Below are 16,941 nucleotides of genomic sequence, written 5' to 3'. Positions count from 1 at the left end.
ACACAACATATGGAGCAATAAGTCAATACTGACCAAAAATCACACAAGACTGGAAACTGCTGTTGCTCTCGAACTGATTGAAAGATCTTTAAATAGACTAATGAGCGAAGGTCAGCACCCACAGTGACTTCAGAAAGTATTCAGACCCCTTCGCTTTTTGCACACTTTATTGTATTGAAGATTTAATTGTAAATGGATCCAATTCTAATTTAGAGGGTTTTTTTTTTTAAATAAATCCTTTCACTTGTTTTCACTTCGAGTCTAGATTGATGGGCAGTTTTATCCATTTAGAATTTTTTTTAATTGTTAATTGAGTATCTTAGATTTTTTGACTTTTTGTCTAAAAAAAGTTTTAAGATGTCCTTGGGCTCTGGGAAATTACAATGATCTTTTTTTAATACCTTTTCTGACATTTCATAGACTAAACAATTATTGTTAAGAATTTATGTCTCTACTATACATTGTACATTATTTACATCTACATTTGCATCTCAAATTTCAAGACTAAATTCCTGTTTCCACTCATTTTCTCCTCCCTCCTCCTTAATAACAGCTATCTGCATCCTGCCGTGCCTGAATGGAGGCCGCTGTGTGGCACCCTACCAGTGCGAGTGTCCCACAGGGTGGACGGGCACACGCTGTCATAGTGGTGAGTTCATGTGTGAGTCAGTGATGCTTTTGCATGTTTAGACTGGTACATATGTGACTAACCCTGCACACCTACTGTGTGCATTATTACCTCAGTGTTGTATAATGGGAGTGAAAATAGAGAATAAGCCGTCATCAGCAGGGTTCCCTTCACTTCAGCGTCATTATCACCTTGATGACACTGACTCAGGAGGGTTGTGACGCCATAGCTTTTTTCCCTCTATTAATGCATTTTGTTTCTGTATGTTTCTCTCTGTGTGTGACTTCTCCACAGCTGTGTGTTCATCACCTTGTCTGAATGGAGGCAGATGCATCAGGCCGAACAGATGTCACTGCAGTTCAGGGTGGAGCGGGCATGACTGCTCCAGGTGATCAGACACACACACACTGGAAAACTTTCCTGAGACAGTTTATTTACATCAAAAGTGACAAATTAAAACTAGAGATGATTTCTGGGGAGGAAACTCATTAAAGTTAAATCAGACACTAAATCTACAGCCATGCTAGAATCTCTGTAAATAGAGCTGGACTGAAACATCAGCTGCTGTAAATGCTAACAAGCTCACACTGACAGTGCTAACATACTGATGTTACGCTCATTATCTTGTGGTGGACCAACCATAGAGCTAACATGACTAACCACATGCAGCTGAGGTCTTCATTCATCTAATGTGTTATTCAAAGAAAGAATATTTTGGTTTCTACTTTTCTGTTTCAAATTTCAAAAGAAATGATTGCTTAGACCTGATAACAAGGCCAACATGAAAACAGTGTAAACTATTCATTTGTACTGTGTTTTATTCAGTGTAACAGTTTCTTAATTCAGTGTGTGCTGTTGATAAAATTGTCAGATCACAGTTTTTTCCTAACAAGCTTCCATCTTCCATTTAGCCATTAGTCACACATGCAGGAAGATCTCTCTGCTCCACACTCACCCTGCGTAAACAGAAACTGAAACTCAGTCCTGCCCTGAACAAACAAGTGTAACGGGAACATGGTCTTTATGTGAATCATCCTCCAAGAAATCTTAGCTTAGCGTTCGATATTAACAGTGGAGTGAATGATTTTTTTGCCGTCAGGCCTTAAATAACCCAGCAAGGTTTTAACCCCATAACTCCCCCCCGCCTATCTTATTAAGCTGTGGACAACTTTGTCAGCAGTTTAATTCCAAAGTAATGAATCTATCATGTGAGTGAGCTCTTGTCTGCTTACTCAGAATTGCTCCATGCATTGAAGTGATTTGCATTATTTAGTGCTATACATTAACATCTACTGGCAGTGTGCTTTATGTTCTAATGTCTTATAATGTTTTATTATGGGGTGGTGTGCTTTTCTTATTCCATGTTCAAACGCAGATGTGGCTCTGCAGAGACACTCCCAGTGCAGCCATGAGGAGGTTTTTCCAACTAAGACCTTGAATGAGTGAAGTCATTATGATGGCAATACACATTTCTCTACAGACAGAAGTTTTAGGGAAGTGCAGGGATGCAGCCAAGCCAAAAACCACATTTTGTGTCAAAGTCGCTGGGTTGCATATTTTATACTCCTCTTACAATCTCACACCCTTTGTTAAATCAGATTTACTTCCTGGACCTCAGCTTACAGTAAGATTTAAGAAAATGGAAGCAGGAGGTGATGCATCAAAGAGAGAGAATACTGTGGAGATCAGATTAGTATTGTGGTTAGGATTTGGTTTTTTAGGGGTTATCATGGTTATGTTGTTTTGTATATATCCTGGCTCTTGGATACTGGATACTTGTGTCAAGAAACTAAAACTGGAGTACACTGAGAAAAAACAAAAACAGAAAAAACAGGATACTGTAGCACACAGACACTTTATCCAGGTTTTGAAGCACTATCTGCTGCATGTGCAGATGCATCCTCATATAGTTCAGTTGGTGTAATAAAAACCATGATAAACGATGTAATGAAAATGAAAGTCTGACCTCCCTCTGATTTGGATGATATGCAGCACTGTCTCTCTTTAGTTTATAGTTTATAAACCAGACTGGGATCACTCAGCTGCTCAGTAGCTAGAGATTATAAAGTTAAAAAGATGATCAGAAATGTGGGTGAGGAAAAAGGAAATCCTAATTTGTAACCTGATTCAACTTAAATTTGGATGCATGATGTAGAGGTGCAATATTTCCCGTTCAAACATGCAGTGTTTTAGAGAGAAGTTTTTCATTATGTTATATTATTATTCATCTTTAGCATGAATGTGTTTCATATAATTCCTCCTGGATTCTTGCACGTTTTTAGCTTTTCCCCCTTGTTCAGTGGCTGAATTTTCCTCACATGAAAACTAAAAATTATTTCTTTTTCTTTCCTTCTCATTGCAGGAAAAGGAAATCAGTATACTATCACTTCTAAAGTTTCCACTCAGCTCCATGTGAATCATCTTATGAAGGGAATTCTTGTATAGTTAACTGACACACTTGTAAACCAATTCATTCTCATCTCTCTGCAAAAGGCAAAGCAAGAACCATTTTGTAAAATAAAGCTGTATTTTTTCATATAGAGACTCAACAGTATTAAACATATGCTGCTATATACTTGTACGATGTGTAAAAACTATTGATGCGATTGTCCAATGTATATGTGTAAACTATTCTCACATTTTTATTAAAGCATAAAATACCATTAAATGCTCTTTCTGATCAGATTCTTTGCTCTTATAGCAAGAGCTCGTTTATCAAAGTCATGTTCTGATGTTTTTAATGTGCTGAAATGTGAAGAACAAATTATATTACAACGTTTCTGGTAACTCATCTTTATTTATTAAATCCACCTTGTTGAAGACATTAACATACAAAGAAATTCTCAGGAGTCAATCAGGAGAAAAGCCAATTCAGTTCATATAAAACAGAATTAAAAAGTGGTCATCACATCAGGTTTTAGTCAAATTCCAGCCTGTTGTTAAGACAGTTGATAAACACATGGAGCTGACAGGACTATGTAACCAGTACATGATGTGGAATAAATTACTGCCTGTGTGGCACAGAGGACCTGATGTGTATTGTACATAAAATGAAACTGGAATTTCTGAGATGTGGACAGAGGGTAACAGTGGCTTCTGTGGTGTTTATACGACGATGGTGTGTGTGGACTGGCCGCTGGGACTCATCTCAGAGCTGCCACTTTGCTTTTCAGTTTGTCTGGATCAGCACCGGAGAATGCCTCCAACTGAAAGACAGTATCCTTTTGAAGCAAAGTAGCCCAACACTTTTTTTCTTTGTTGAAATGAAATTTCATTTTCTTGTTGAAACTAGACTAAAAACAAAACTAAACACAGACATATTTTAACTCTGCTGGATGTGTACATTAGCACCTGTTTGCTGATACATTTTTTTCACACTTTATTCAGAGATAGGGTCAATGTTTCCAACTTTTCTGTAAATTTAGACTTACCTTCTGTCCTTTCTTGTAGAATTGGAATGTGGGCATGCTCCTAATCTCGCAGCGTGTACACAGATCCTGAAAAGAGCAAAGGCAACAGTAAGATGGCTGCACTAAGTCATGCCCACAACACCTATGCCCTGATTTATCCAAACACAATATGTGTGAATCATGCAATACAAACACAACTTTGTGTGTTTATAATGAAGCATAAACATAATGTGAATACTGGGATTTGAGGTATTAAAAAGGTGAATTTTACACACTCAGCCGTTACAGACGTTATGTGCCCATCAGTCCCTTGTATAACTTGACTTTTAGGGAGAACTGTGCTGCACTCAAGTACACGCGCTTACCTGAACCTCGTCCACATCCACCTTCAGGAAGATCACGTTCTTGTTCTCAGGATCTTTTGACAGCGCCTGCAAATAAGTGGATCAGTGAGCATCAAGATATTTGCAACACACGATGCACACGACAACTGCTGCCATATGATTGTGAGAAAAGAATATATTGATGCATTTCTGTTCCTGGTGTGAAATAAGACAGGAAATAAAATCCCCCTTTCTAAAGTCTTGGTTCTATTAACTAAGTGATGAACAGCCGTCACATCACATGTCCAGTGAAGCAGACAGTCTCCTGCTTCAAGTGGGAGGGGCTTGACAAAGGGTTGCCTGAGCAACAATCTCTCTCTCCACAGAGATGCTCTTGAAGCAACATGTATCCCTCAGGAAAGGGCTCCTTTTAACAACTGACAGACTTACAGATATTTGTTTCACACAGGCTGCAGCTGCTGTTTGTCTCTAAACATACCTCATATCCACAGACCTATGAAAGTCACAGATGCAGTCTCTAGTTTGTTAGCTTGAACTGATACCAGTATAGAAAGAGTGTGTTTCCTCCTCCCCTACGAGAAATGAATTGCTTAGAATGTGAAAAAAAAACCCCTTCATGAATATGATTTTACTTTGGCTTTGTAACTGAAGCCTTCGTTTACCATCCAATCTCATAATTAATTTAGCCATGTTTTGTTTAGAAGACTGTAAATGCTATAGTCATCCACGTACTTCAAATACTGGGGCGATGTATTTACAGGGGCCACACCATGTGGCTGTGAAGTCCACCACCACCAGCTTGTCTCCGGCCTCCTTCAGGATGTCATCAAACTCCGCCTACAGAAAATGAACAAACATGTAACTTGTTTTTAATCGTGTTGTGACAGGATTAACTTCACTGAATATTCAGAAAGCAGTGTTGCTGATATGCAGTTTGTCTCAGTTATTGCAGACTGTTTATCATTTCCTTCATTATACCCGAAAGCTTTTACTTTCATTTTCTTTTGGATTTGGGCCTCAGCATAGTACAACCAGTTCACACGCAGACTTTAAACAAAGGCAAAGGCAGCTCACTTATATATAGAAGGATTATGTCCTTGTGCGTTGATTATTCTGGGATTTCTCTTTGATTTTTCAATGAGATGAAAATAAGCCAGGAAATCCTAGAAAAAAAGCTCCTCTAAAGTAAAGAGTAGGTAACGACCATAGAGTGTATATAAAAGACACGCCCCAGACATACCTGTCTTTGAGGCCTAACTTCTCATCAATTATGAAACTATTTTTAGAAGGACCACCAGAACATGAATTAGAAGTAGTGAATTTAGCTTAAGACACCATATAGAATTGTGGGAATAATTTACTGACTTAGTATTTCATGAGAGAAATACTAAGTCTCTCTCATGAAATACTAAAGTCAGTAACTTTGAATGGGAGCAGCTGTCCGTGGTATTGTACTATTTCACTTCCGCATTCGCTTCTTATCCCAGGCTGAGCGTCAACGTTCGGTATCGAGAGCGGGGTACAGGCGCGGGCTGACCGGCCAAAACATCTCCTAATGTCTTACAACCATTAATGGTAGCTCTTCAACGATTGAAAAAGGAAAAACTGCGGAATAAACATGTCACAACTCACCACACTTTCCACCATGCGAACCATGATTAACGGCTGAATGGACGTGTCCCACACTGACTGACGAGCAGAGAAGTTCAGGAATGCCCTTCAGGGACTGGATACTGTGCTTTTATGGCTGATGTATCAAGTTACTTAGTCATAGTCCAACAGCGGAAGTCAGTGTGATATGCTGTAAAAAATAAAAGCCTGACATTGTTGGAAGCGTTCATAAAAACGAGGGAGGAGGGCAGTGGTGTGGTTGAGTCATGTTTGCTGCTGTGTTTCCTGCTTTGGACAGATGTGGGGACTTCTTATGGACGGCCTTAAAAAAGGCCCATCAAGTTTTTTCAATACAAGAACTTTGTTTAAGTTATGCATGAATTTGTTATTTCAGTGGGTTGAAACAAACTGACCAGTTACAATGACTTGACAAATTCTTGATTTACCCTAAAAGACTACACACCCACTGCAACGTCCCCAGGTGACTACGTCATTACGTCACGTCTGCCAAGCTTTTCCAGCCACAATTAACTATTTCCAGACACATAGTCTATATATATATTTTACGTAGGTTCTAGATTTGCCATTTTAAATAAGCTGAGACTGAATTCATGAAACTCTTTTGATACTTTTACAGTTGTTAGCAAAGGAGGCTCTAATAACTAGACTCCACTCATTTTAGAATTGAAAGGAACACACATCTTCAACAGGGAACTGTTTTCAGTCACTAACCTCCTTCAGCCATCCCATCAGCTCCCTGAGGGATTCTGGGTGCTTGTGCTCCCACCTGCTCTGCATGAAGCCCTCCATCTTAAGCTGCTTGAAGATCATAGTCAGATGGGGTACGGGCCTGAGAGAGAGATATTAAGGAACTTTCAGTGGGGGCCAAGGAAACAAATTCTCTTTATACACCTCAGCAGTTTTCAACTTTGAAACAATGTCGCCCTCTAGTGAAGAAAGGTATTAATACATCATTTACTCACTGCATTTCACAGTTGTTCACAGGCATAAAGTTAAAGCTGTAAAATTAGCAGGTCTATTCATACATGGAAGTAGGGAGGTGTATACCTGTCTGAGGAGTGGTGTCATTGTACACAGAAATACTTCCACACACAGCTATTCTTCCAAAGTTCTTCATCTGCTGCAAGGCAACAGTTGAAAAGGGGCCTCCCACCTGAAATCAAGACAGACGCATCAGTTTTACTGATGCAAAAATACTGTTTTAAGATAAGAGAGTGGAACAGTCCTTACGTTTTCAAAGAAGCAGTCGTATCCCTCTGGAGAGGCCTTCTTCAGTGCCTCCTCCAGAGAACTAACAGTCTTGTAGTTGAAGGCCTCGTCGAAGCCCAGCTCTTTAAGGAAGGCCACCTTGGCGTCAGACCCTGCTGAACCCACCACCTTGCAGTCCTTGAGCTTAGTAATCCGGCCCAACATGGAGCCAACTGCCCTGCTGCAGCGTTTCGCATCTTTATTAACACATAAAACGCCATCAGCTGCTCTTTCTGATCAGATTCTTTGCTCTTATAGCAAGAGCTCGTTTATCAAAGTCATGTTCTGTTGTTTTTAATGTGCTGAAATGTGAAGAACAAATTATATTACAACGTTTCTGGTAACTCATCTTCATTTATTAGATCCACCTTGTTGAAGACATTAACATACAAAGAAATTCTCAGGAGTCAATCAGGAGAAAAGCCAATTCAGTTCATATAAAACAGAATTAAAAAGTGGTCATCACATCAGGTTTTAGTCAAATTCCAGCCTGTTGTTAAGACAGTTGATAAACACATGGAGATGACAGGACTATGTAACCAGTACATGATGAGTGGAATAAATTACTGCCTGTGTGGCACAGAGGACCTGATGTGTATTGTACATAAATGAAACTGGAATTTCTGAGATGTGGACAGAGAGTAACAGTGGCTTCTGTAGTATTTATACAATAATGGTGTGTGTGTGTGTGGATTGGTCCTAGGGACTTATTATCTCATTTCTGCCAGTTTGTCTTTCAGTGTGGTTGTGTTAGCACCGGAGAACTCGAACACCTGAAAGACAGAGTGTTAAAAACAGCATTAATTACAAAAAAAACACCTCATTACACATCACAACTTTATTTAGGGATAGTGTCAATGTTTCTGTCTTTGCTGTAAATTTAGGTTTACCTTCTGTCCATTCTTGTAGAAATGGAATGTTGGCATGCAGTTAATCCCGCAGTGTGAACTCACATCCTGAAAAGAGTGAAGATCAGTCACATGGCTGTACGGAGTCATGAACGTGGCTATGCCCTGGTTGGGCCAAACCCAATACTACATGTATGAATCATACAATACAAACATAACTTTCTGTGTTTTTAATGAAACATAAACATGCTGGTTTGAAGTATCAGTCACAGTCAGTCTATGTATGTAGTAAACTTTGACAGGCTCTACCAGCTTTTCTCACCCACTAACTACTGGATGCTGCCTGACTTTTTTTTTTTTTTTTTTTTTTAAAAAGGTAAAGTCATCCTGTATACTACAATGAGGTGGAGACCATTACAGTGCCCGAATGGGCAGATTTAGTTGTTTTACCAATACTGAAAATCCCACATAGTATCAAAGGTTCATGTTAACAGCTCTGCAGATCAGATATTAGCTGGAGTCTGGCCAAGAGCTAAAACACCCAGCAGAAACCTTATGCCACTATGTGTGTCAGAGGGTTACCACATGTGGTTATAATACGCCACCATGGAGGCATGTTATTCTGCCAAATGCTGTAATCCCTCTTTTACAATGCTGTCAATGTTTGAGGCTTACTGGTTAATCATTTGAATTTTTATGTCCCTGATTTTAACACAGAAACTATTGTCAAGCACAGTTTGTTGTAGCACTGACAGACAAACGCTGGTCACATGAGCCAGCTGTGGCTTCACATGGGCTGGTGAAAGGGATTTCATGAATATTCCACATTGCTTTGAGAATTAAAGGCATGACGACCCCATCAACATATGCTAAACCTACAAAAAACAAAAAGCAAAACAAAAACGTACAAAAAGTACAATTCCTTTGCTCCTACTTACCTCAGCCTCGTCTACATCCACCTTCAGGAAGATCACGTTCTTGTTCTCGGGCTTTTGTGACAGCTCCTGCAAACAGGTTGATCAGTGAGCATCATGACACTCGCAACACACACGATGCACACGACAACTGCTGCCATATGATTGTGAGAAAAGAATATATTGATGCATTTCTGTTCCTGGTGTGAAATAAGACAGAGAAATAAAATCCCCCTTTCTAAAGTCTTGGTTCTATTAACTAAGTGATGAACAGCCGTCACATCACATGTCCAGTGAAGCAGACAGTCTCCTGCTTCAAGTGGGAGGGGCTTGACAAAGGGTTGCCTGAGCAACAATCTCTCTCTCCACAGAGATGCTCTTGAAGCAACATGTATCCCTCAGGAAAGGGCTCCTTTTAACAACTGACAGACACAGACATTTGCTTTAAGTGCTAGAGTCATCCACTTACTTCAAATACTGGGCCAATTTGTTTACAGGGGCCACACCATGTGGCTGTGAAGTCCACCACCACCAGCTTGTCTCCGGCCTCCTTCAGGATGGCATTAAACTCATCCTACAGAAAATGAACAAACATAACATCTGTAACTCGTTTTTAATCATTAACTTCACTGAATATTCAGAGAGCAGTGTTGCTGATATGCAGTTTGTCTCAGTTATTGCAGACTGTTTATCATTTCCTTCATTATACCCGAAAGCTTTTACTTTTCCAGTGTGTGGAACAGCTTCCTAGATTTGGGCCTCAGTATAATACAACCAGATCACACACACAGGGTTTAAACCAATGGCAGCTTTTTAATAGAATTCATATTAACACTATGCACATTACTGCACCCTCTTCTATGATTATTCCTGGGATGTCTCCATAAGAGATTTATTTTGTGGAGTGCTCCCTATCTAGAATCATTACCTATAACCTCCCACGGTGTATTTGTGATTTTGAGCTGTTAAAAAAAAAAAAAAAATAAAAAAAAAAAAGACTTTACAAAGTGCCAAACACTTTTTACAGTTAGCAGACAGGTATATTTAAAGGCTGTGGTGGTGTGCAGTGAGTGAACAGAAAGGATAGCTGCCCAAAAATAAGTTTATATAAAATAAATTACTCTTCCCCTCATCAATGTGCGCATGCAAACACACTCTTGTGGTCCGTTAACTACAACAAAACTACTTGTCAACAAGTATGCTTAGTTATAACTAGAATTATGCGTTGAACTACGTAATTAACTCAACGTGCATTACAGGTTAAACATGCCAGCAATTAAAGGTTAGATATTATAATACGTTCTGTGATAGAAAAGGGACACATCCGTCCATCCGGGGACATCCAGCCCAACGTGTATGACCCGGCCTGCGTGGCTGACCTGCTTTACCAACATTACGTAATGGGACTGCAGTTAGCCATCCTTTAGCATCTGTACCGCCACCGTTAGCAAAACAATGCAGCTTCTCTCACAACTTTCCAATATGTTTATATTGCGCCGTGTCCAAGAGTAAACACCACAGTCAGCCATTTCCATGGAGGATTTACACTGCAGCTAAACGTTAGTAAGACTGGCGGTGAACCCTCCTTACGACAAGATGGCAAAGTCCACACTCGCACACACATGGTGACAGTGACGGCCGCCACGCTGAGGTGAGGTTAGCTCCCTATGCGACATTCAACGAGAAACGACATTACTGCGCGACCGATTCTTCGTTTTTTGCATCCATTTATTGCTGTATGAGGGCGAGACATGCAAATTAAAGGCTTAAAGTTAATTAAAGCACACTCTAATGAAAGGGGGAAAATCCATCCAGACAACATCCATGGACCAAGTTTATCTTAGAAACTCATGCATTTACACTTTTTAAATTTGAACTTGATCAACAATCAGTTCTATAACTGATTAAAATACAGTTTTATATCATGAATACCCCCCACCCCTCCCAACCAGACCTGATCGGGCCAAGTCCAGATCGAAATCCACGATGTCTAGACTCGTCAAAAATGACCTACATTCAGAGGGGGACTGTAAAGACCGTTTAAAACACATTTTCAGAAATATGAAAACTGATTGGGAATAGGAGGCTAACTTCACAACATCGTCTATCAATTAAACGTTATTCGTGATGAGTCACCCAGCCACGTACCGTTAATCAATCTGGGAAGCCTTACAGTGATTTTTAAATGAAATAACAAGAAGCCTCAAAATCCATAGAAAATACCTTCATCCAAAGTGCAAAACTGATAAAGAGGAGGGGGAAGTCAGGCGCGGGGCTGCCCGGCCGGTGGTCCTGCGGCGAACGTTAAAACATCTACTAATGTGTCACAATGGCGGCTTCTACCAACCATTGTTAAATTATTCAAAAGTGCGAAATAAACTAGTCACAGGCTTACCAAATTTTCCACTTCGCGAACCATGATTAACGGTTGAATGGATGTGCCGTTATTCGAAGAACAAGCGGGTAACGTTAGATATGCCCTCCCGGTATAAGACACGCAGCGTTTTTATAGCAGCCGAGCCAAGCCGCGGTCCAGCAGCGGAAGTCACTGTGATATGCTTTCAAAATAAAAGTCTGCCACTGTTAGAGGAGTTAATAAAAATGAGGGAGGAGGGTAGTGCGCGGAGGGTGGGTTGAGCTATGTTTGCTGTGTGTGTTTCCTACGGTATGTAACTTGAGATGTGAGAGGAAAAATCTTGTATATTTTGTTATCTGCTTGCCAAATATTCAATCGCCATGTTCTGGAAAAATCCACGCCAGGGAGGGGCTTTTAAGCTCACTCTGTCTTTCACTCTATGAAAAATGTACATTTGCATTAAAGGGGAAATCCAGTAGTCTTTCTTTCTTTAACGAACATGTTTTATATGTTTGATATAATCACAGAGGTGCAGCTAATTAAAACTAATGCACAATTTAAAAAAAATTCCCCGTTACTTAAGGATCTGAGTAGTTCTTCCTTCACTGCCTTTATTTTGAGATTTGTCAGTGATGTAATACTCTCCATTCCTGTAACTTTACACTTCAGTGGTTTGATGCTGTAGGGTATGAACATTTTAATCCTCGTATAGTCTACGGTTCAACTAGATGTTGCGTAGTTTTAATGTAGTGATGTAAACCTTTGTCCTCCATTAAAGTGATCAATGATTTATCTCCCAGGTTCTGGTAACTACAGGGAAATAGGTTTAACAGTCACAATGACTTGACAAATTCTTGGTTTACCGTAAACGACTGAGTGAGCGCAGCCCAATTCCACTGAACTATTACATAGAAGTGGGTAAACCCTGTGCTACCCCACCGGACTCCAACTGGCCATAGGAGACCGACAGCATCCTATGTAACCATGGAGCTGGGGCTCTCCACAACCCTATGAAATTCAGATTAGTGTCTAAAAATACAGTCTATTTTCTGATGAAACAAAAGGCTCCCCTCAGCAGCAGGAGGCTGACAGTGCCTGCTCTATTATTTAAACTCCAATCATGTTAGAATTGAAAGGAGCGCACATCTTCAATAGAGATTTTTTCCCTCTTTTTCTCAGGCCTTAAATGCAGAACAAGTATGAACAGACACCAGATTTATCATATAGGTACTCTGTCTGCAATATGACGCCAAACATAAGACACCAGAGATTTTTTTTAAAAGCCTAACAATTTTTATTACCTATATAAAAGATCTCACTAAATACAAAGCACATGGTTAAATGTTACAGTAAATGGATGTATCAGCAGCAGATCCTCACAGCTCATCCAGGTACTTGCTGGCATAATTATCATTTTCTCTCTCACTAAAACTGCCATCTCCTGCCTTGCTAATTCCCCACAGCAGTCTGGGCTCTCCCAAATGAAGTACACTCATATGTATATTGATTTAACTGTCTGGGTGGTGGTGCTATGAAAACTATCCAAACTTTGACAAACTTGCAGTAAGTGCTACTGATATAGAAAGAACAGTACCTTCTAATGGATGAAAATCCACCAGACTTAGCAGAATGGTTTAGTCTCAGTGAATTATGAACTAATGCTACAATTGTCAAATCACAAGTTTTTACATGACTAAATTACGAGAGCACTTTCATCTATAATGTTTTATTACTGTGACTACAGAGACAAACAAACTACATCGACATGTTAATATGAAAATATATGGTTAGTTATATGTATCTATTGCTCAGTCCTTCATGTATGTATCCTGTAATAATGTGCCAGTTACTGATAATACTGCTGCATCTCTGTTGATCCTGTGTTTCACATCAGACAGCGATGATAGCCTTGCCGATGTTGTCTCCCTGCAGCATCCCCATAAAAGCAGCTGGCATGTTTTCAAAGCCTTTTGTGATGTGCTCCCGACAATGCAGCTTGCCCTGCAGATACAGAACAAATAAAATTATCAGAGATATTGCAACATAACAGAACACAGACAACCTTAATAATTAGGATTAAATCTTAATCATGGCAAATTGTTTTCCGTCACTAACCTCCTTCAGCCATCCCATCAGCCTCCTGAGGGATTCTGGGTGCTTGTGCTCCCACCTGCTCTGCATGAAGCCCTCCATCTTAAGCTGCTTGAAGATCATAGTCAGATGGGGGTACGGGCCTGAGAGAGAGATATTAAGGAACTTTCAGTGGGGGCCCAAGGAAACAAATTCTCTTTATACACCTCAGCAGCTTTTCAACTTTGAAACAATGTCGCCCTCTAGTGAAGAAAGGTATTAATACATCATTTACTCACTGCATTTCACAGTTGTTCACAGGCATAAAGTTAAAGCTGTAAAATTAGCAGGTCTATTCATACATGGAAGTAGGGAGGTGTATACCTGTCTGAGGAGTGGTGTCATTGTACACAGAAATACTTCCACACACAGCTATTCTTCCAAAGTTCTTCATCTGCTGCAAGGCAACAGTTGAAAAGGGGCCTCCCACCTGAAATCAAGACAGACGCATCAGTTTTACTGATGAAAAAGAGGACAAAAATACTGTTTTAAGATAAGAGAGTGGAACAGTCCTTACGTTTTCAAAGAAGCAGTCGTATCCCTCTGGAGAGGCCTTCTTCAGTGCCTCCTCCAGAGAACTAATAGTCTTGTAGTTGAAGGCCTCGTCGAAGCCCAGCTCTTTAAGGAAGGCCACCTTGGCGTCAGACCCTGCTGAACCCACCACCTTGCAGCCTTTGATCTTGGCAATCTGGCCCACCACAGAGCCAACTGCCCCTGCTGCAGCGTTCACCAGGAGGGTCTCACCTTTCTTGAGTCCCAAGACCTCCTCGATCCCATACAGTGCTGTAAGCCTGGAGACACGGAGGGAAGAGTAAAATCTGACTTCTAACAAGCTAAAAAGGCACAAGAGTATGTTTTCCCTTCAGTTCCCCAGAGGAGCCTCTGCGACCTTTGTAAAGTAAACCACTTGTAATTGCTTCCATAGCAAGGTTATCAATGCTTGTAAGGTGACTTCAGCTCACTGGGAGGACAAAACATCTGGAGCCTTACCTGTTTATTTTCCTAAAGGAAGACAAAGCTCAGCTGCTTATCTGAGAAACAACACGCTGCTTCTTCCAAGTCAAGCAGGGAAATAGAACACTGTCTCTCAGGCTAACAATCCTATCAGAGGGAGGGTTGACTGTATTCTTCTGTACATAATAATTCACACATGGGAGTAGCCCAAGCTTATCAGTTATCTTTTAGCTCCTATGCAGCGTCTCTTACCCTCTGCTTTTTAACACTTGTAGCTGACTTCCTGTATCTTTTAAAAGCAGTTGTGAACGCAGTGTTGCATCTCTGAATCAGAAATGTTTTAGTGCATTTGCTAGTGATCTGTATTTATGATTCAGCAGAGACAACTTCATAACTATCCAGATGTTGGAAAAGCTTGGACAGCACAAGTTTCTATTACACAACAAATTCTAATTTTATTTTTTTTGGAAGCCTGGTTGCCAGATCTAACTAATTCATCTGGATTCAATTTCTACCCACAGACAGCTCAACATCTGTTTTACCCTGGCATGCCGATGGTGCCCAGAGCGAGTGACAGCGAGATGTCTTGAGGCCAGTCGGGCATGATGGGAATGAGGTCCGTCCCGTCACTGATTGTGTGGGTTCTCCAGCCACAACGACCGACAACATGGCTTCCCACGGGAAATGCTGGGTTATTGCTTTGGATCACTCTACAGAAAACACAAAATAACAAAAAAACAGGAGAAAATCATCTGTCAATCATGTGTGTCTCAGCTGTTGCCAATTAGTTTCATGCTGTCATATGTGGTGTGTCATAGTATCCTGGATAACTGTATGATTTCAAGCCATGCGGTAGATGTTTTGCACACTACAAAGTAAAGAAAAAATGTGTAACATGTGGGTTTGAAACTGATTATTTTGAGGATTTTTTGGAAAGTCTGGTCACCAAGTACTTTATTCTTTGTGTTTATCAACAGAAACATTCCTGCTGAAACAGATGGAGCGTCTGAATACTCTGCCAAGAACATTCATTTGTGCGTTTTCGCTCTTGAGTCATTGTGAATCAAAGGCTGAGGTAATCAGTAGCAGGTGTTGTGCCTCGTTCTGTTTCAGGAAACATCAGGCATGCACAGTACATCATGACAGATAAAAGACATTTCTCTGTGTGTGTGTTTGTGTTCCTTACTTGGCCACTTGACTTCCAATCATTACCTCGCCTTCTTTCATGCGAACCCTACTGAACGGCCTGAGGAGACAAACAGTGCATTACGTTACATTTTATATACAGTTTTTTCCATTAATGAGAAATTTGGTAATGTTAAATAATAATCATCATTCAATAATCATTCTTAATATTTTTCTACTGTCCTCACCTCATATAAGGGTCGACACTCAGAAACACTGCCTCCAAAAGCACCTCTGCAAAAAAAAGAGTGAAAAACCACTGTATCTAAGTGTGCGCTTAAACTACAGAGGTTTTCCTTTTCTCTGTGTGACTTGGTCAAGTAAACACGCACTCATTTTAAGTGTCTGGTGTTTAATGTTTGAGACAAAATGAAGATAAATGACCTTACCCCCATCTTTGGGCTTGGGAAGCTCCTCCACCTTAAACTCAAAGTTGCTGTCCTTCGGGAAGCCATCAAAGTGCTTGGTTAGGATCCACGTCTTAGCTTGGACCATGACTGGATATTTGGGTGTAATACTTTTCTCACTAAAGTCTATTTCAATCATGAAAGAGGGGCGAAATATTAGAGAGAAGAAAGGAGCACCAAAATAAATCTGATGTTTTTCCTTTTTCACTTCTTCATACTGGTGTCCTATTAAAGCAGCACAAGTAGCAGTGACATAATATTGCAACTGTGAGTGTTAAATAAGGATTTCCTCAGGCTGCAGAATCCTGCCTGTGCAAACTGTGGTTATAATTAGCTGTTTGTGCAGTGTTACAGTGAATCAAAAGCCTAATTAAACAGGAATGTATTCACCTCATACAAACATTCCTGTGCACCTATACACATCAAATCAGGAAGAGGCAAGTCCTCCAGTGAGTTGACATTTGCTTGGAATGGTTTCTTTCGGTAAAACAATCATCAAGTTAATGTGTTAATAAAATTAATATGTAATGATATAAATAATTAACTATCGGTAAGATAACACTGGGTGCTGGTTCGATAAAGCAAACAGCATAAAGTTAAAAGCTTAAAAATGAGAAGTTAATTCCAAGCAGTTGACTGGAAGTCTAGCTTATGCCTTATTTCCCGGTCCCTTTCTTCTAAAATAGCTGATAATCGAGGTAACTTAAACACGTTTTCCCCACAAGCCAGCCCTGTAAACCTTATCCATTTGACTTACCAGTTATGGTTCCCCCAAAAGAAATGGCAGAGGTTGTGGGGATGGGATCAGGCTGAGGCGACTAGCTGAACGCATGGGTGGAGGGAGGGCGGGAGACGAGCTTGGATCAGTTAAATATGATTGGCTGA

At 40.3% G+C, this 16,941-nt stretch overlaps 5 protein-coding genes and 1 long non-coding RNA gene across 6 annotated transcripts in view; 2 read left to right on the top strand and 4 right to left on the bottom strand.

The window, feature by feature from the left end:
* Nucleotides 1-3,296, top strand: part of svep1 (sushi, von Willebrand factor type A, EGF and pentraxin domain containing 1) — a 92,450-nt gene extending 89,154 nt beyond the window's left edge. The window contains 3 exon segments of the mRNA XM_018705129.2: nt 554-649; nt 923-1,016; nt 2,991-3,296. Coding sequence (XP_018560645.2) covers nt 554-649; nt 923-1,016; nt 2,991-3,021 — 221 coding nt within the window. The 3' untranslated portion in view covers nt 3,022-3,296.
* Nucleotides 3,297-3,405: 109 nt separating this feature from the next.
* On the bottom strand, nt 3,406-6,180 carry LOC108903054 (thioredoxin). Its single transcript, XM_018705132.2, has 5 exons — nt 6,015-6,180; nt 5,115-5,219; nt 4,404-4,469; nt 4,060-4,125; nt 3,406-3,834 (listed from the first exon to the last, which is right to left on the bottom strand). The coding sequence occupies exons 1-5, from the start codon at nt 6,036-6,038 to the stop codon at nt 3,772-3,774; spliced, it is 324 nt and encodes a 107-aa protein (XP_018560648.1). The 5' UTR covers nt 6,039-6,180; the 3' UTR covers nt 3,406-3,771.
* A 646-nt stretch (nt 6,181-6,826) lies between these two features.
* LOC108903065 (prostaglandin reductase 1-like) lies at nt 6,827-7,810 on the bottom strand. Its single transcript, XM_018705142.2, has 4 exons — nt 7,803-7,810; nt 7,245-7,443; nt 7,062-7,167; nt 6,827-6,843 (listed from the first exon to the last, which is right to left on the bottom strand). The coding sequence occupies exons 1-4, from the start codon at nt 7,808-7,810 to the stop codon at nt 6,827-6,829; spliced, it is 330 nt and encodes a 109-aa protein (XP_018560658.1).
* LOC108903072 (thioredoxin) lies at nt 7,597-11,588 on the bottom strand. The gene is made up of 5 exons (XM_018705159.2): nt 11,420-11,588; nt 9,494-9,598; nt 9,049-9,114; nt 8,153-8,218; nt 7,597-8,035 (listed from the first exon to the last, which is right to left on the bottom strand). The coding sequence occupies exons 1-5, from the start codon at nt 11,441-11,443 to the stop codon at nt 7,973-7,975; spliced, it is 324 nt and encodes a 107-aa protein (XP_018560675.1). The 5' UTR covers nt 11,444-11,588; the 3' UTR covers nt 7,597-7,972.
* Nucleotides 10,508-15,174, top strand: LOC108903073 (uncharacterized). Its single transcript, XR_001964189.2, has 2 exons — nt 10,508-10,675; nt 14,986-15,174. It is a non-coding gene; the product is annotated as an uncharacterized LOC108903073 (long non-coding RNA).
* LOC108903070 (prostaglandin reductase 1) lies at nt 13,091-16,913 on the bottom strand. Its single transcript, XM_018705156.2, has 9 exons — nt 16,814-16,913; nt 16,039-16,182; nt 15,838-15,883; nt 15,651-15,710; nt 15,007-15,174; nt 14,028-14,301; nt 13,835-13,940; nt 13,496-13,614; nt 13,091-13,381 (listed from the first exon to the last, which is right to left on the bottom strand). Exons 2-9 carry the CDS (start codon nt 16,142-16,144, stop codon nt 13,271-13,273), a joined length of 990 nt encoding a protein of 329 aa, XP_018560672.1. The 5' UTR covers nt 16,145-16,182; nt 16,814-16,913; the 3' UTR covers nt 13,091-13,270.
* Nucleotides 16,914-16,941: the final 28 nt, after the last annotated feature.

The sequence above is a fragment of the Lates calcarifer genome, linkage group LG14 (genome assembly GCF_001640805.2).
Source record: "Lates calcarifer isolate ASB-BC8 linkage group LG14, TLL_Latcal_v3, whole genome shotgun sequence".
Classification (NCBI taxonomy): domain Eukaryota; kingdom Metazoa; phylum Chordata; class Actinopteri; family Centropomidae; genus Lates; species Lates calcarifer.
The sequence above is the reverse complement of the archived record's forward strand: the minus strand, read 5'-3'. Positions and strand labels throughout refer to the sequence as shown.

Coding starts and splice junctions, on each gene's coding strand:
- LOC108903065 (XM_018705142.2), bottom strand. Junction 7,168..7,244: donor ACGACTGCTTCTTTGAAAAC/GTAAGGACTGTT, acceptor TCTTGATTTCAG/GTGGGAGGCCCCTTTTCAAC.
- LOC108903070 (XM_018705156.2), bottom strand. CDS start 16,144: ATGGTCCAAGCTAAGACGTGGATCCTAACCAAGCACTTTGATGGCTTC. Junction 15,175..15,650: donor ATTGGAAGTCAAGTGGCCAA/GTAAGGAACACA, acceptor TGTTTTCTGTAG/AGTGATCCAAAGCAATAACC. Junction 13,941..14,027: donor ACGACTGCTTCTTTGAAAAC/GTAAGGACTGTT, acceptor TCTTGATTTCAG/GTGGGAGGCCCCTTTTCAAC.
- LOC108903072 (XM_018705159.2), bottom strand. CDS start 11,443: ATGGTTCGCGAAGTGGAAAATTTG. Junction 9,599..11,419: donor TTCGCGAAGTGGAAAATTTG/GTAAGCCTGTGA, acceptor CATTTTCTGTAG/GATGAGTTTAATGCCATCCT. Junction 9,115..9,493: donor AAATTGGCCCAGTATTTGAA/GTAAGTGGATGA, acceptor ACCTGTTTGCAG/GAGCTGTCACAAAAGCCCGA.
- LOC108903054 (XM_018705132.2), bottom strand. CDS start 6,038: ATGGTTCGCATGGTGGAAAGTGTG. Junction 5,220..6,014: donor TTCGCATGGTGGAAAGTGTG/GTGAGTTGTGAC, acceptor CATTTTCTGTAG/GCGGAGTTTGATGACATCCT. Junction 4,126..4,403: donor TGGATGTGGACGAGGTTCAG/GTAAGCGCGTGT, acceptor TGCTCTTTTCAG/GATCTGTGTACACGCTGCGA.